Source organism: Haliotis asinina, chromosome 1, assembly GCF_037392515.1.
Source record: "Haliotis asinina isolate JCU_RB_2024 chromosome 1, JCU_Hal_asi_v2, whole genome shotgun sequence".
Taxonomy (NCBI): domain Eukaryota; kingdom Metazoa; phylum Mollusca; class Gastropoda; order Lepetellida; family Haliotidae; genus Haliotis; species Haliotis asinina.
The window spans coordinates 4,102,989-4,119,456 of record NC_090280.1 but is presented as its reverse complement, the minus strand read 5'-3'; the positions used below and the strand labels follow the sequence as shown (position 1 = coordinate 4,119,456).

Here is a 16,468-nt window from a genome sequence, read left to right as displayed (position 1 = left end):
AGTGATGAGATAGTGTGGGAGACAAAGACAGTGAGTAATGCGATAGAGCGAGAGAAAGAGAGTGAGTGATGGAATAGAGTGAGAGACAGAGAGGGTGATACAAATACATATGTATGTTGTATGTACATACAAATGTGATATTATTTGTTAGATCGCGGAACATTTAAAATCATGTGTGACCACGCCCATTACATGTAATCATGGCAAAGGAGAAGACATTTTCCAGACGTGGACTGTACGTACCGTTATCTGGTAATTTATGGTGAAACACCGTATTTTCCTGAAGACTACACTTGATCTTTCACTCGTGTGATCTAGCATCATCCGGGACTACTTCATGTGCAAGTTTGCCTCAGTGACACAGTGGTCCCCGGAGTGAGTGAGTGAGTAAGTATGCTTTAGCAATATTCCAGCAATATCACGGCGGAGGACACTAAAAATGGGCTTCACATTGTCTACCCAGATCGGAATCGATCCCGAGTCTTCGGCATGACGAGCCAACACTTTAACCAACTTTAATTTAACTTCATCACACCACGGCCCCCTTTCAGACTGTTTTGGTCAAAACTACACAATTAATGACAACAATTAATCGTTGTTCATCGCAAGTGGACCACTTAAAACTATGCGGAGTTAGCAGTCTCTTTATGATGTCCCTATGAACTATTTGTTTCATACAACTGGGGCTAACCAAACTTAGAGGTCAGGCGCGAAGCAAGCGGTTTTTTCGTGTAATAGGATGTAAAAACTTTATATTGTTCTGTATCTGCCGTATTTTGGGCAAGAATTAGTAACTTGTATTCTATTTAATAAACATCACGTGTGAGCAAGGCTTTTTAATTACAATAGTAGTTACGCCCCTGGAGGAAGTGACAAACTCATTGTTATGTTAAACTATTAAAATTAAGCGCTGTCTGAAGAGAACTTGGCTGAGAAGAGATCTTGGCTACCAATCTTCATATTTTGTGCAGGGTTTGCACGGGTTTACGTTCGGGCTGCTAGGGCACGCTCTGCACGCTTGTGTCCGGTCACCACAGACGGCACTGAGGCAGATGGTTGGTGTCTGTGTGTGTAAGTACTGGAAACCCTCCTCCATATATTCATATTGTTTGCGGTAATACGCCCGTCCAAGTTAGCATGTTGTGTTGCAATATCTTCTAATCTCAGTCGTGATTATTTTTTTTTACCCGGGACGATCTTGAGCAACCCATGCTTGTCGTAAGAGGCGATGAGGCGATTGTGAGGAGACTCGCTGACATGTCATCATATCACAATTACCTAACCCGATGTTCATTCTGGATGTCTGGTCGAGACTGGAATATTGAAGAGCGCACAACGTTAAGCAACGAACAAACTTCTTATCCTGTTTCAACTTAAGATTGTACGGCCTCGTTTATCCTAAAAGCTTTATTCAGAATTTAATCTCTTGAATGGACAAATCGGTTTGTATGATTTCAAGTATATCATGTGCCTCACAAACATCCGGGTTAGAACTGGCCTTCACCAGCTCTCTGTGACAGTCGTGTGCCAGGATGGCTTGGTTTATACATGTCATGGTATCCCGATAGTGGAGATAGCTGCAGATGTCGGTCATCATCATAATCTTATCTGGACCGTTACATAACCTGAACATTATTGCGTGCAGCATTACAGAACAAACGTTCGTCTTGTACATGTAGAATTACGGACGAATATGGAAAGTTGCTTGCTGATGAATAATCTGGGTAAAAAAATTATAAAAAAATCTTATGTATCGCATTAAAAATACTTTGAAAGGTGTTAAGAATTAATAGTTATCTGCGTGGAAGGAGGTAACTCTTGTATCTGCCTGTTGTAGTTGGTCTGTTCACTCACATACAAGTGGCCAAACCAGATCAAAATAATACAAAGTATGTTTTCTTTATACGTATTGTCGCCTCAATACACGATGGGAATGTATATAAAGAATGTTAAAGTACTGTTTAAGAGATAATAAAAACCTGCCCAAACAGGTGCGTGGTCAACCACTGCATGGCGCTGTGGGTCGTCTGCTTCACAAACACATGATATTTCTTTACAAGTATTTATGTGTGACTCTTTTACATACTTACCTCAGAACAATAGCATTTCGAGTTACATCCCCTTACTTTCCTGACATCTTATTACTATCATTCATTATCCACCTCAAAAGAATGGAATATGAACCCATTGTTTGCAAAATAAAAATGTAGCAGTTTAAATCATACCATCTCAGTATTGAATAAATATGTATTTACCTAACTGACAACATGGCCCTATCAACTTGTAAATTCTCTATCTGAACCAACCAGTATGTTTATTTTCTAATCTCTTTAATAATCATAAAAAAACAAGTTTTCATTAATGTCTTCAGAGGCTTTGGAAAAGTAATACATGTATAAGAAAATGTATTTACTAAATGCTTTCTGTCAAGGTTTATCTTAGTACATACTTTGTCCGTGAGTTGTATCACCACAGAAGACCTATAGTAAGGTCTGTCACATATATATGTTTGGAAGCAGTCATTTTCACAATCATATTCAAAGAATCAAATATATACACTCTGTGAATAGAGTTTCTGTAAGTAACACAATACCATACAACCCAGTGTGCCTTGGTCGCCGAATGTTTAACACAGTGGTAAGCAAAACATCAATGACAGATGGGGTACATGTTTCATGGCATTAACCACGATATCTGGACCTTGAAGTGGGGCATTCACCTGTTTCAGGACCATTCACTTGATTTTATGTGATATGTAATATGTCCAAAATATGCAATACATTAGTTTCTTTTTTTTTGTTATTAATAATTGTGTGTGCACCCATGTTAGTGTTTGTACCAGCAGTATTATTGACAACGTTCCAAAGGGGAAATCCAGAATGTATATAAATAGAAACCTCAGTGAAGGGCCAGAAAGTGTATCGTTTTGAAGACGGGTATGGAATGGTCCAGAAAGTCTCAAAACGCAATAAGCAATTTCCATTTCATGTAACATAATAGTCGAAAACAATTTCACTCACCTTTTTCGCAACTTGACGCGTCTTGTATGAAGCCCAGTGTTCACATACCTATCCCGAAAATAAAATAACTGTTATTTTATTGAACTGCTAAATATGAGTAATTGGTTGAGAGTCTACGCGATACATACATGTTATTGGTCATCGAATATGAGGCACACCACATCGTTTTTAAGCACATGTTGAACGTGTGTGTATTCGTCTCGTGCGACTCACACTATATTTATACCCGTGCAAAGTAATACCGGGCATGGTGTTTCCGGTTTGACATACACTCTGCTAATTAGTTAAAACCGTTAATGAGTATGCATCCAAATATCTCAGTGCTAAGTGCGACCTTCATATTTTATTACGGCTGTATTTATCAAATGCCTTTATCATCAAGATTATCTCCAAGGAAGTTTTGGTTCTATCCAACATAGAGAAAATAATCTAAACATACACCAAAGGTACGCTATGTGATGATAAAGTGACTCTTCTTGAAGATATGAAACTTCTTACTACTTTTCATGTAATTGAAACTAATGTAACAATAAGAATTATTCCGCCTGTAAGTGAAGCCGACGTGAATGACTGATCAGCACAGGCGGCAGCCAAGTCGACGGAGGCGTGGGATATGCGCTCTGCATCGTACTAACATGTAGGGTGACGCTTGGCAAAGCTAATTTCGTAATAATTCTGTTGCTTATTGCTATCATTGTTTATGAGGATTTTGTTGCAGATTCGTTGCAGTTATTATGTTATGCTATTTTCCAGCTTGTGAAACCCGCTCATGGCTAAACGAGGAATCCCGTAAACGTCTTTAGGCCACCTAGCGTCATACTAAAGTTTGATTATTCTTTTTATCCCGGATATGTCTAGGCGGGTAAGGGTTTCTTCCGTACCCTCCACCCTCATCAATAACCAAAATTACAAACCGACATGCATACCATACACTAACTATACATTCAATGGACTAGAACAGGGTAAGAGAAAAAATACAAACAATGAACTTATTACAAAGTTGGAATATTACACCGGGTAAGGGCTCCCCTGGAGCAAATGTACAATGTAAAAAGAAAATAGAGGGGTTCGGGTATGAATTACACTGTCAGTGGTTACAATATGTTGTTTTGAGTTTGTTTGTTTTGTTTTTGTTTTTTTGTTGATGTTTTTTTTTGTGTGTGTTGTTTTTAGCTTGTTTGTTGACATATTACCTTTTAACATGTGAAAGAGTACCTTACGTAACTCCCGCCTAATGTACGTCACTTCCGCTACCCGCCTCGTTGTGAACATCCTCATGAGTTCATGAACTCGAACCCTTTAAGCTTGTTGGGAAGCAGCAGAACTGAAAATACCAATTTGTCTGTTTCAGTTCCGTCAATTGCAAGTACCAACCATGACAGCAGTCCTGTGTTTACTGTCGGTATTGTTGGTATGTCTTTCAGATCAGTATTGCTTGTATGTCTTTCGGTGCAGAACTGCTAGTGTGTCTTTCAGTTCTGTTGGTATCTTTCAGATCAGTATTGCCGGTGTATCTTTCAGTTCAGTACTGATGGTATTCTTTCAATGTTGCTGGCATGTCTGCTATACGTGGTGTGTTTGAACGTGGCAGTCTGTTCGGTTGAACCCCAGGTAAACATTCTCGGTGTTCCTGTGACATTAATTGCTACTGTATTACGCTGTACAAACATTCATCCTCATATGATTATGTACTAGGGACATTTAGGTAAACAATTCTGTCTGAGGACAATGCACCCATAGTATAGTTCGAATGTTCATCTCCCAGTTGGACCATGCGTAAATGTAGTAGACAGATGTTCAGTGTTGATCACTGGAGTGTCTGGTCTGAGCTCGAATATTTACAGAGATCTGCCATATATTCTGACCGCTGGAATATTGCGGAGAGCGGCGTAAAACTAAACTCACTCAATTTAAAAGATGGCTCTTGCTCTTACCCTGCCCAGACCACTGAAGACACTGTTGTTGTTTGACTCGGTATGATAATTGTAATGATAATGATAATTTATCATTTTACGAATGCTTCTATGACGTTTCAAAACACCTTGAACATTCTTGGTATCTGTTCAGCTGTTCCTGTTTGTTTTGATATGCTCTTTGTTGTTTTATATTTTGATTTTGATTTGTACATTTCATTTTTATTATTGTTTTTGGAAGGGGTTGTGGAGGTCTGGGATCTTTGTTGATTGATCCTTCATATCTCTTCCCCAATATAATGACCGACAAACCAACTTTAAATTATCAATAATTTGCTGGAACCTCTCAAATTGTTTTAGACACGATGTTCACCTTCTGCGAGAGAAAGAGCATTTGTATTGAAATCTGACTGAATAGGTTCGTGTCGAACAACTACAGCCCCAGACCTCTACAGAGTGTTAAATGACGACTACTTCGTTTGTGTTTGGAGGCGTTGCACCCCTCATCAATGCAAATTATCATGGTCCAAGTAATCACTGGTTATTGTGGACCACAGTGGGTTACTTACAGACCCCCGCCGTATGGCTGAAATGTCACCAGGGATACCCTGGTCAGCTCGGTGTGTACAATGTCTAGATGAGCTATTCCTGTGAGACAGCAACGTTGTATGATGCTACTCGTCCGACGCACATGTAGGTGCAGTAATTTTAGACAGGACGGTAACCCAATTTCCCCGGACCCTGGGTATTCCATGTATCTGACAGGGGAAGCCAAATGGTAAAGACTTCACACTGAAGCCCATACTGGCTCCCCTTTCGCTGGCTCCCTCGTCTAAGATTTTTCTTGAATATTGTTGAAGTGACTTGAAGTACGACTCACTCACTCACTACTGGTTGTTGCAGGGTGTAACTGCAGCATCGACTCCTGAGGGTGAGTAGTTTGCAATAATTACATCTTCACATTATATACACCTGTGATTGTGGAAACTGTAGGGCCTTACAATTGATGGTGTCCGTTTTATCGTTGACAGCAAAGTGATTAAGCGTGGTTTTATTAAGTTTGTCAAACCTCACACCTTAGGTTGTTTTCCCATTTTATGGGGTATTGATTACCTAGTCGACTGTCGCGCCATAATTCGTTGTACAGAGTTATCCGTTAGGGGGTCGGTGGGATAGCTTAGTAGTTAAAGCGTTCGCTCGTCACGCCCAACCTTGGGTTCGATTCGCCACGTGGTTACAATCTGTGAAGCCGAATGCCAGTGTCCCCAGTCGTGACTTCGGTGGATTATTGCTAAACGCTGCAGAAAATCACACACATTCATGCTTACTCGCTGTCCCATAGTCATGCTAAAAATATAGTAGGTTTGAACCCGTTTTCTAATTGTTCATTGGATTGTCAGCACCGTGCAGCTCGTGATATAACTGACATGCTCTCAAAATGGCATGAAACTCAACACACTCAGTTCACGTAAGCTAACTGTGATATAACTGATACACTGTTGGTGGCAGCTTTTTGCCAAGCTCATACTCACCGCAAAGAATGACCCCACCCCACCCTGTTGCAGTGACGCCTCTGTGCTCAACTAATCCACATGAAGGAGCCACCATCACAATCAAACATGACGTGGACGTGGACGCCAACGCCTTCTGTGAGGACGTAACGCCGGTGGGATTCACCGACGTGAACAGCACTATCTTGACTCTTGAAGCTGCCTATCCGGGTGGCAAATTGATCAGAGACTGCACATTCAAGGTAAACAAGAGTGTTAGAAATTAATTTTGCTGGTTGTGTAACAGGGTGTTAAGACAATGAAAACTGTCATTTTGGTTGCAGAAAATACAGCAAAAGAAACGCAATTTTCTCTAAGGCGGAGTTGCTTTTCTTTTCCGTGTGGTATATTTACCCCGGTGTTTACTCTGACCAAATCTTACTTGAACATATTTTGTCTTTTGAAGCAACGTGGAGATACCGAAGTGTTTTTCATTCGAATAATCATCTCCTTTGAAGAGGAAGAGGAGATAGTTACTGTTATCTGCACCTTGGACGCTAGAGGTTCGAAAACCAGCGGAAAGAAACAAATAAAGGGAAGGTGAGTAGAAGTGCCTTCCCCTAAAACACAAACCGCTTCATGGTGTAGTGGGCAAAGTATCTTCCTGGGCGTTCCTTTGTGTGGGTAAACTAGTGGCTCGTCACGCTGACGACCCGGGTTCAAGTCCCCACATGGATACAATGTGTAAAGCTCATTTCTGGTGTCCCTCGCCGTGGTGTTGCTGCAAAATTGCGAAAAGCGACGTAATAGCATACTAGCTCACTCACTCAGCCACTCACTCGCTCGGTGGCCTCGCGACTGTGGTTCATGGTATGCATTATTTGTAATGTTTCAGAGTGATCGCACAGAACGGAAGCACGTACAAAAGTCAGAAGTCTAGTTCAGGTCAGAAGTCCAGTTCAGGTCAGAAGTCCAGTTCAAGTCAGAAGTCCGAATCGAAACTGAAACTATCTGTCACTGACATAGCGAAGCACAGTCTGAAAGGCAAGATCTCTGTAGGGAGGAAGGTTCTTCTCATCGCCTCCACCGACGGTACGTGTCTTCATTTCACACTGAGTGACTGTACATTTACGCCGCCTAGAGTAACGTCATGACGCGGTCGGTGTATGGTGGTGCCGCCTAGAGTAACGTTATGACACCATCGGTGTATGGTGGTGTGATGGTAAACAGAACTCCATTTGTAAAATTATTACTTGCTTACCTTCCCCGTTAGAGTCTATGTGGAAAAGTGACCTTTCGGAGACTACTGAAGTTGTATATCCATAAAATTGTCATTCTTCGTCACCTCGACCTCTAAAATGCCTATCAAAGAAGAACGTCCATATGTTTGATGCGATTGATGTTCAAAGTAATGTTGATGGGGAAAAAAACGTGATCAGACTTCCATACGAAACTGATATACACAGTACAACCAAAACTATTGAGGATCCTAATCTTTATTCGGTATAGTTCTTCATGACGACACGGGGAATGTTGAGCGGCAGTGGAAGACTTAAAAATAACTCAACAATTTCAAAGCTCGTGTAGTTTTACTTGCATACCTTTGAATCAACGAAATATTTCAACGTCACTATATCCCCCAACATGCCCTGATTTGACACGATACACGATACACGATACACCACACGGTGCTCATGTGACCACTGAACCACCATGTGGTTTAAATTGAAGTCCTTATTTGGCTTCTAAGACTTGTGCCCTGATTTGGCACCGACAGTGTGGCTGCCCTAACGAAAACATCTAAAAACTCGCCCTGCTCAGTGGCCGTGTAACACGTTTTTCACGAATCGCTATCCACGGTGTTCAAGTGGTGCGTTCGTGCGAATGTTTTGGGTTCGTTCGGACTGTCTGTCCAGGGAAACTGATCTGCAATCTTTGTCAGTCTGCACACAGTACTTCCGGGTGATGTCTTGACGCGGTTGGTCGATGTGGGTTTGACTGCATTTGAACTATTGTCAGGTCTCATTTAATATCTGATAGAGACGCATATGCAGTATCGACTATCAATCATTTGTATTCAGAACCTAACGTGTCAGTTTGTTTTCGACATGCCGAAATCAGGTGCGTCTCATTTTGTGTTTACTATTGTCGAGCGGTGGCAGCCAAGACACTGATTGAGTGATCCACGTTCCTCCCGTGGATGGGTTTTGTACTAGTGTAGAGGATAAGACTTGTAGCCTTGACTTTTGTTCCTTATGTTTCTTGATAGGTTCTTCCGGGGAGAAGGGTTTCCGAATAACGTCTTGTGAGGCTGTTGGCAAAACAACAGGAGAACGATATCAAGTGATAAAAGACGGGTAAGAATACTGAGAGAGCCAAGCATCTCGTGTTCTGGTTGGACTGGCAAAGGGATTTTCTTTGTAGAGGTTACTTGTCTTGAAAATACCGAGATGTTACACGTGGTTACAGTCCCTGAGAAGCCATATTTAAGAAAAACAGAGTTGAAAATGTTATGGCTCAGTTCGTCCAAGTACAAAGCAGCACTTGAGTTAGCACCGGTTTCCGTCTGATCCAGTCAGCCATAGATGCAGTTTGTTTCCCACCCACAACCCACACTTTTGTCACACCTGCCTGTCTGTGTAATTACGTAACGTGATGGAGAAATAACCCGGGTGCATGGGCTGTAAATCGATGTATACTACAAAGAAACAGAATGGGAACACCTTAAAACTTGATGGTTATATATCAGCTGAAACGCGGTGAGGTCATGTATACTCCAGGGTAAACACAACTTGTAGTGCGCTAAATGGGCAGTTTTTACCAGATATTGGAGCATACAGTAGAACAAACATATAATTTGTTGAATCTGAGTGAAATGAAACGTGTGTGAAAAACAAGGGTGCCGAAACACACCAACCAACATGAGCCACCCCCGACCACCATGAGCCTCACCCGACCATGAGACACACCCGACCAACATGAACCAGACCTACCAACATGAGCCACATCCGTACAAAATGAGACACACCACACCAACATGAGCCTCACGCCACAAACATGATACAACCGTCCAACAGGAGACACACCAGACCAACATGGACCTCACACCACCAACATGAGCCCCTTTACCAGCTATCTACCTGGGCCCTTATTATGGAAAAGTTGGTAGCCTTAAGAATTCTTTCATGGAAGCCAGTTTGCTGAGAATTGGTTTAAGAAGTTTGAGGAATGGCAAGCCATTACACGTATGTCCCACAATAATATAGCTGAGATACAGGTTATTTTACGACAGCCTCGGCCACCTCATCCACCACAACAGATTGGATAGGTCAATTATAGAACAAAAGGTCCATGAAGAACATACAAACTTCATGTGGAGGAAACAGTATCTCTATCGGTGGCGACCCCCGCGATTTCTCAAGAACAATATATAATTTCATGGCACCATTGAAGGCTACAGATTAACGCTTACATCATTATTACAGAGACTGATGAATGCCGAATCAGCTCATTAAGTTCAACCTGTCAAACCTATTTCCGGCGTCACAGACCGTGAAATTGTTGAAATATTTTTAGAGGCGACGTAAAACTAAACTCAGTCACCTTACAATACACTATATCTTCGTCTCTACACAGCTGGAATGCTGTCGTTGAGGCAGAGTAATACACTATTTCTGTGTTTGGTATGTTTTCTACATACAGGTGTGGCAAAGGTCATGTGTTCAAGACGTCGCTGGGTTTCGTCACGAAAGGACTGACAGCCACAAGTCCATACTTCGACATGTTTCAGCTCGAAAATGACATGTCAATCACGTTTGACTGCAACTTCACCTTTTGCAAAACACAATGTGATGGGGTAAGTGTTAAAAAAACAGGTCATGTATGTTTATGGCGTTATATTCTGGAGACGCTAGTAGGGCAGTCATCTTATGCGCTTTGCGTCTGTCTTGATCTTCTCAGAAATTGATGGTTTAAGGGGTTCGAATCCTAATGTCGTTCTGATTGTTGTGGTTTGATCAGCATCATGCTCGTGCTGACATTGCAACTTCCACTTTCATGAAAATACCTGATACTCTGATTCACGGGATCCATTCAGACATGGACACAATGTGTCGAGCCTTAACCCAGCGTCTGTTTCGTGAAGGACATGTATGACGCCAGTCCGTATCGTAAAATCCTTTTTCTAACGTGCATATCGTGAAGGTCATTCCCCAGCGTCTATATCATAAATACTTTCCTTGGCATCCATGTCCTAAAAATAGTTTTCTCTTTATCAGGACTTAGCAGTATTCACTATGTGTGACTTCTTCTTTCTTTTTTCAAACATGTTTATTCATTTCAAGAGTATCAGTATGATTGTTGGAACTTCCCCGGGTTAGGTAATGATCACTTCCTTGACTTCCTGCGGGAGTGGAAGACCTCAAAGAGTCCCTGACCGCGGTAAGCAAGGAAATGGCGTCCTTTGGGTGACGCCTATTTCTAGCGTCCATGATATTGCTGGAATATAGAACGGCCTGAAAGGAAATTATCTCTTTTCAGAGTTCCTGTAAAAAGCAAAGACCTCGAAGGTCCCCCGACACCCGTGAGTTGACTCAGAGAATGTTTGTCCACGGTCAGCAGTGTTGCGGCTATTGTTGTCGACTTACATATAATCCACAATAGGACTCGCACTAGAGTCTGATGTTTGAATCTCTCAAAAGGAGGGGCGGCAAGGTAGCTTAGTGGTTAAAGCGTTACCTCATCACGCCAAAGACGAGGGTTCAATTCTCCACATAGGTACAATGTGTGAAGTCCATTTCTGGTGCCCCCACCGTGGTTCTACTGGAATATTGGCAATAAAATGTCAAAACAACTCTCTCTCTCTCACGGCCCAGTGACTTTCACAGGACACACTACGGTCTATGATCGGAATAGTGTTACACACAACCAGTTCACTCCTCATCAACCATGTCGGCGAGCCTGACATGATATCCCACAAGCTGGTGGTAACCCTTTTTTCATTAATGATAACCTGGTTTGACCAAAGTGGAATAGTCAAAAGTGAGTGAGGGGACCATCACTAGGGTGCTCCATGTGGTGCTGTAGAGCAGTTTATACATGCAAAGGCGACATATGGACTCTAGTGGTTTGGTTCGCTGTTCGCTCTTGTTGCATGTCTTCGTATCAGAATAGCGAAGATGGATGCTCTTGGTGCAATCGCAGGATTATCTGGTGCACTCTCGCTTCTTTACAGATCAGGCCCATGAAGTCCGTGGTAGAAAAGGTCTTCAACAACCATGCTTCCCACACTATACCTGTCGTAAGAGGCGATTAACGGGATCAGGATGGTCAGGATCGCTGACTTGGTTGACACACGTCATCGGTTCCCACTTGCGCAGATCAATGTTCATGCTGTTGATCGCTTGATTGTGTGGTCCAGACTCGAATATTTAAAGACCGTGGCCATATAGCTGGAATATTGCTGAGTGCGGCGTAAAACTAAACCCACTCACTCTTTACAGATGACTCAACTATTGCCTTGTCCGACGTAAAAGAGTTCCCGATCCACTCGGTCTACAAAATGTCTTTCACGTTTCAGTTCTACCTGCCGCCGTTGTCAACTCCGCCTCGAGCCCGTTAAAAACAAGGTATGAGGGATGAGTTTCATATTGTACCTTCTATAGAACCTTACATCTCAACGGCCTTGTACAAGCAAAATGTTTCGATTATATGGAATGTCAGTATAAAACAATACTCATTCTTTACTCGCCTCAGAAACATTCGTTTTGTGTAAAGGAACAATAGCTGTGAACTTATACGAATGGATCACTACCCCACTCGCCCGCCATTCAAAACATATTTTCATTTGAAGATGCAGAATGTTATTTAGTTTACTAACCAGACTTGCATACTCGGTTCCTCATATGCCAACCCTGAAACCCACCACATTCTACTTGGTCGCGTTTGTTTGGTGACTTTTCACGTTTAGACTTGGATTCCGGATAGGTTTATATACCTTACACATTGCATGGCCCCCAGGGGATTATCACCTTCACTTAGTTCTCAGGCCTTTTGGTCCAGTCTTTAAAACGTTCTGAATCCCATAAAGTCCAATGATTGGAAACCGTTTCTTGTGAGCCCGTGTTACTTAAACGCCGCTGTAGCTGACTTCATAACGCTCCTCAAGTCTTACTTCCAGGTTACAGAGATCAGCCACTGAAGGGCAGCATATAAAGTTATTCTTAACCAACGTAGCTGGTTATCACCTGCACAACGTCAGTCTGCAAAGCGGAAGGCCGTATGTGCTTCATGCCGTTACTGACGGTGAGGTTAATACAACACAGGTGAAACGACTTATTTTGGAGCAGATTTACCAAACGACAATTTCTGTGAGAGCTCGTAGTATGTATACATAGCATTGCTGTAACATCTTCACGTGTTTGAGACGAGTAAGTATCCCTGGTAATCAAGAAAAGGCGGGAGAACATGCAGCTGCCAACCCTAGAAAATAGTTTTACTTATCATTTTTTAAACTTTGAAATATTGATATACCACTCATTTAGAGTCCCTCTATAAAGAAAGAAGTTAACTACGACCCTGCAACAATGCTTTATTGGCAATGGTTTGGTGAAATTTAGTAAATGAAATTTTCAGGAAAGGAGGGCGAGGTGGGTCTACAGGTGATGAAGTGCGACATTGTCACCACGAGACTTCAACACAATCTACGTCTGGCAGCCATTAGAGATGGGTAAGTCGAGTCTGTCTGCTGGTTTCCTGTGGCTGAATTAAGGTGTCCCTCCATATTACGTGGATGACGCCTGAATTATTGCATTGTTGGACATTAAAGGCACAATACCACACAACATTTCTCTAAAAATACTCAATTCATTTCTCTCAATAGTAACTATCTGCCCCCACCTAATCTACCATACAATATAGCATTGAATATTGTGGTTGAATATTGTTCAGTTCGGTTTGGTTCGGAGTGCCTAAGTATCGATTATCGCAATGAGATCAATAGAATATTATTCACTATGGTGTTCCTTGTTGGAACCCCTCTAGTTCTTGTCAAATCATTTAGCACAGGAATGCTTTAGGGCATCATGTTGGATTTATTTACTGCATTAAGTTCAAGCACCTTTTGCAGACAAGTAGTCTCCACTTTCTACGTGATTTCTGTCCAGGTGCGGTGTAGAACCTGTTTTCAAATCCCATCAGGGTTTCATCACTTCCGGTTTGACGGCCACGAGCCCATATTTCAAAGGATTCTCTATCCGAGGAGACAAAAACCTGACTTTCGAGTGTGACATCATCCTTTGTCATCGAAACTGTGATGGGGTAGGTACAGACGGTAGATTAGTCATGTAATAGAAGGTTACGGGTGGCTTTTGGCGTAGCTATTCACTGTAGAGTTATGTCCCTTGGTCATACCTACTGGTTCCTGTGATCAAGGGTTCCTGCACTTTGATGTTCGACATTATTATTCGTTTAGGTGTTTCAGCAGGAGCTCGCTAGTTTATTTAATTAGTACAAGTCGAGCCTACACCACTTATATGTAACATTAAGCTAAAACGTTTTGTATGTATAATTACCTCCAAAAGCCACTTAGGGCCATTCAGTATCCCATTTGGAGACAGATCATTTATTTTATTCACGAGTATAAATTTGCTGCCGAACCCTGATCAGCAGGTAATGTGGCAGTGATGTTAACTGTAACAATTCACACTTATCACAGGGGTACCCAAAGTACTCAGTCTAGTCTACCAGTTGTCCGATTTTCATTTTCGTGGAAGTCGCGGTGGCTGAGCGGGCTAGGCGGCTGACTTTGTATGCTGGCGATTAGGTGCCTGACTCTTGAGGGTGCGGGTTCGAATCCCGAATGGGACTCGACCAAAGCAAAGTACTAAAATTTGTACTTTACTAAGAAAGTGAGATCCCAGATATGATATATGTTGCTGTGTAACAAGGTTCCAAGAGTAAGAGATTAATCATTTGTTATTCAGTGGGGGCTATATGTAGACCTGTGGTAGATCAAGGCAGAGTTCAGGAATGTACTGCAACCTTTTTGTTCCTTCCTGCGAAGCAGACAATAATGACTGTAATAAATTAATTTTTCCATTCTCGTAAAACATCAAGCAGATTTGGGCTCTCTTCAAACTGTTTTGACTAGTTGGACCAAACTGCCACGTTTGACAAGCTCCTGGTCACAATCCGTATTGAACTGGCCTTCGGCATCAAGTGTTTGTGGGAAGAGGTGTCCCGGCTGTCTGTCTGTCTGTCTGCTCAGACTAATGTTAATGCTCACACTGGATTGTCTGGTCCACACGTTTATTGTTATATAGTACGCATTGCTACACGCCTGAGTGCAGCATTTGACTGGATTCATTCAGAGTAAATGTAACCTATGTATTTTCAGCGGGCCTGTGTTCGTGACAGAAAGAAACGGGAGCTTGAAAAACAAGGTAAATCACTGTAATTTGGAGATTGGAACAATTTAGCCCCGATGTTACCAGCCAGAGGCCCAGATGATTTTAGCAGTCGGCATTGTAACGGTTCTGTCGTGTACCGTTGCCCGTTTCTGTATTAAACTTGGTATACAGGTCTCACAGAGACTTGAGGTTCACAGAAGGTAGCCATATATTTTCAGAGTAGCTGACTTGGTTGACGTCATGGTATGGACAGTTGCTTAAGTCGATGTTCATGATGTTGGTCACTGGTTTGTCCAGTCCTAACGTAGTGACTCCCTTCATTATCTACCGGAGAGCGGAAGGTCGGTAGTTGCATCCATGTGGTAAGAGACGAATCATTGGAACTCAGCATAACGGATATAGAACGGTGTAGGTACATTCTATTATTTACAGTCCTTCGTCAGACAGCTGGAAAATCGTTACATTGCGTTGTCAGGTAGTATCCAAACAGCTGGAATAGTGCTAGTGGCAGGTAGTATCCAAACAGCTGGAATAGTGCTAGTGGCATGCACAATCAAACAATTCTTTATTCTACTGCCGTATTGCCTTATTTAATAATTACGCTCCAGACTGTTGAAGTGAGCACAGTAATCCAGCAACATCAGGGCGGGGGACACCGGAAACGGCAATATTGCTGAAAGCGGCATGAAACATGTTTGAATTCAAAAATTTTGGGTACAATAATTAAAATAATGATAAAATTCAAAGCGCAAATGGCGGGAGTTTAACATGTTTTCAAACTTTTGTTCCAGAATCATTCCTAGAGTCCGGCACCAGCCGATCGGCTTCTTATATCGTCAACCCTCGGGCCAAGAGGTCAAGGTCACTGCGTCTTAAAGATATGCTTGAAGGTGTTTGAAGTTCATGTAACATGAATGAATAAACCTATATACTGGCCACATTTTTGTTGGTTTGGTATGCTGTGGCGGTTTAGCGGTTTTACCTCCCGTGGAACCCATGAATAACATCTTCAGCCTTTGGTTTGACTTGGTTGACACATATCACTGCATCCCAGTTGCATAGATAGATGCTCATGTCAGTCACGGGATTGTCTGGTCCAGACTGTTATTTACACCCCGCCGCCATAGAGTGCAGCGTTAGCAGTGTCGAAATAACCTACACCGGCCTCACTGGGCTTTCAGTGGGCTGCCAAAGAGGATATTCAGAAAAGCATGTTTGCTGGTAAAATCGGGCGAAAATACGAATAGCTGCTGAAAACAATTGATCCGACGATAGCTAGGTCGCTGAGCTTGACTGGCATGAGCACCTGATTGGTGCCCTCTCACTCTCAGCCAGATTGTGTTAAAACAGTTCTCTCACAGCCAGATTTAGCTGGTCAGGGGTAGTGGTTTTACAACACTTGATCCACATAAGTCATAGTCTGTGTAGCAGGCTACGCCAGTCACGCACTGACAACAGAAGCTACTTTTGTTGTTCTTCCATGGCCGATGTTTTATTAGAGAGGAGTAATGGTGAACCCCGGTGTGTGGGCCTAGGTTTATTTCACACCAGGGGACGCTGTTGTATTTGTATCAAATGCTTGTCTCAGAATGCGATCCAAAGATAGTCCCAGGGCAGCAACAGGACGTAACAACACA

The 16,468-nt window shown here is 42.3% G+C and overlaps 1 protein-coding gene across 4 annotated transcripts; it reads left to right on the top strand.

Annotated features, from left to right (window-relative positions):
* Positions 1 to 283: 283 nt before the first annotated feature.
* LOC137286427 (vitelline envelope sperm lysin receptor-like) lies at positions 284 to 15,773 on the top strand. 4 transcript variants are annotated; one of them, XM_067818315.1, is made up of 16 exons: positions 284 to 387; positions 972 to 1,071; positions 4,372 to 4,431; positions 5,837 to 5,864; positions 6,499 to 6,686; positions 6,890 to 7,023; positions 7,319 to 7,515; positions 8,693 to 8,780; positions 10,126 to 10,279; positions 10,963 to 11,005; positions 12,002 to 12,050; positions 12,602 to 12,726; positions 13,057 to 13,150; positions 13,587 to 13,740; positions 14,819 to 14,864; positions 15,623 to 15,773. In XM_067818315.1, the coding sequence occupies exons 3-16, from the start codon at positions 4,396 to 4,398 to the stop codon at positions 15,727 to 15,729; spliced, it is 1,443 nt and encodes a 480-aa protein (XP_067674416.1). In that variant the 5' UTR covers positions 284 to 387; positions 972 to 1,071; positions 4,372 to 4,395; the 3' UTR covers positions 15,730 to 15,773. The 4 variants fall into 4 exon arrangements, with proteins under 4 accessions (XP_067674416.1, XP_067674398.1, XP_067674389.1 ...); XM_067818297.1 differs by lacking the exon at positions 284 to 387 and adding an exon at positions 3,774 to 3,882 and having other exon boundaries at positions 1,062 to 1,114; XM_067818288.1 differs by lacking the exons at positions 284 to 387; positions 972 to 1,071 and adding exons at positions 1,195 to 1,442; positions 3,774 to 3,882.
* Positions 15,774 to 16,468: the final 695 nt, after the last annotated feature.

Bases quoted from the DNA above. Each gene is read 5' to 3' on its own strand.
- LOC137286427 (XM_067818297.1), top strand. The intron at 10,280-10,962 runs GTAAGTGTTAAA...ATCTCTTTTCAG, and splicing joins GCAAAACACAATGTGATGGG to AGTTCCTGTAAAAAGCAAAG. The intron at 12,051-12,601 runs GTATGAGGGATG...TCTTACTTCCAG, and splicing joins TCGAGCCCGTTAAAAACAAG to GTTACAGAGATCAGCCACTG.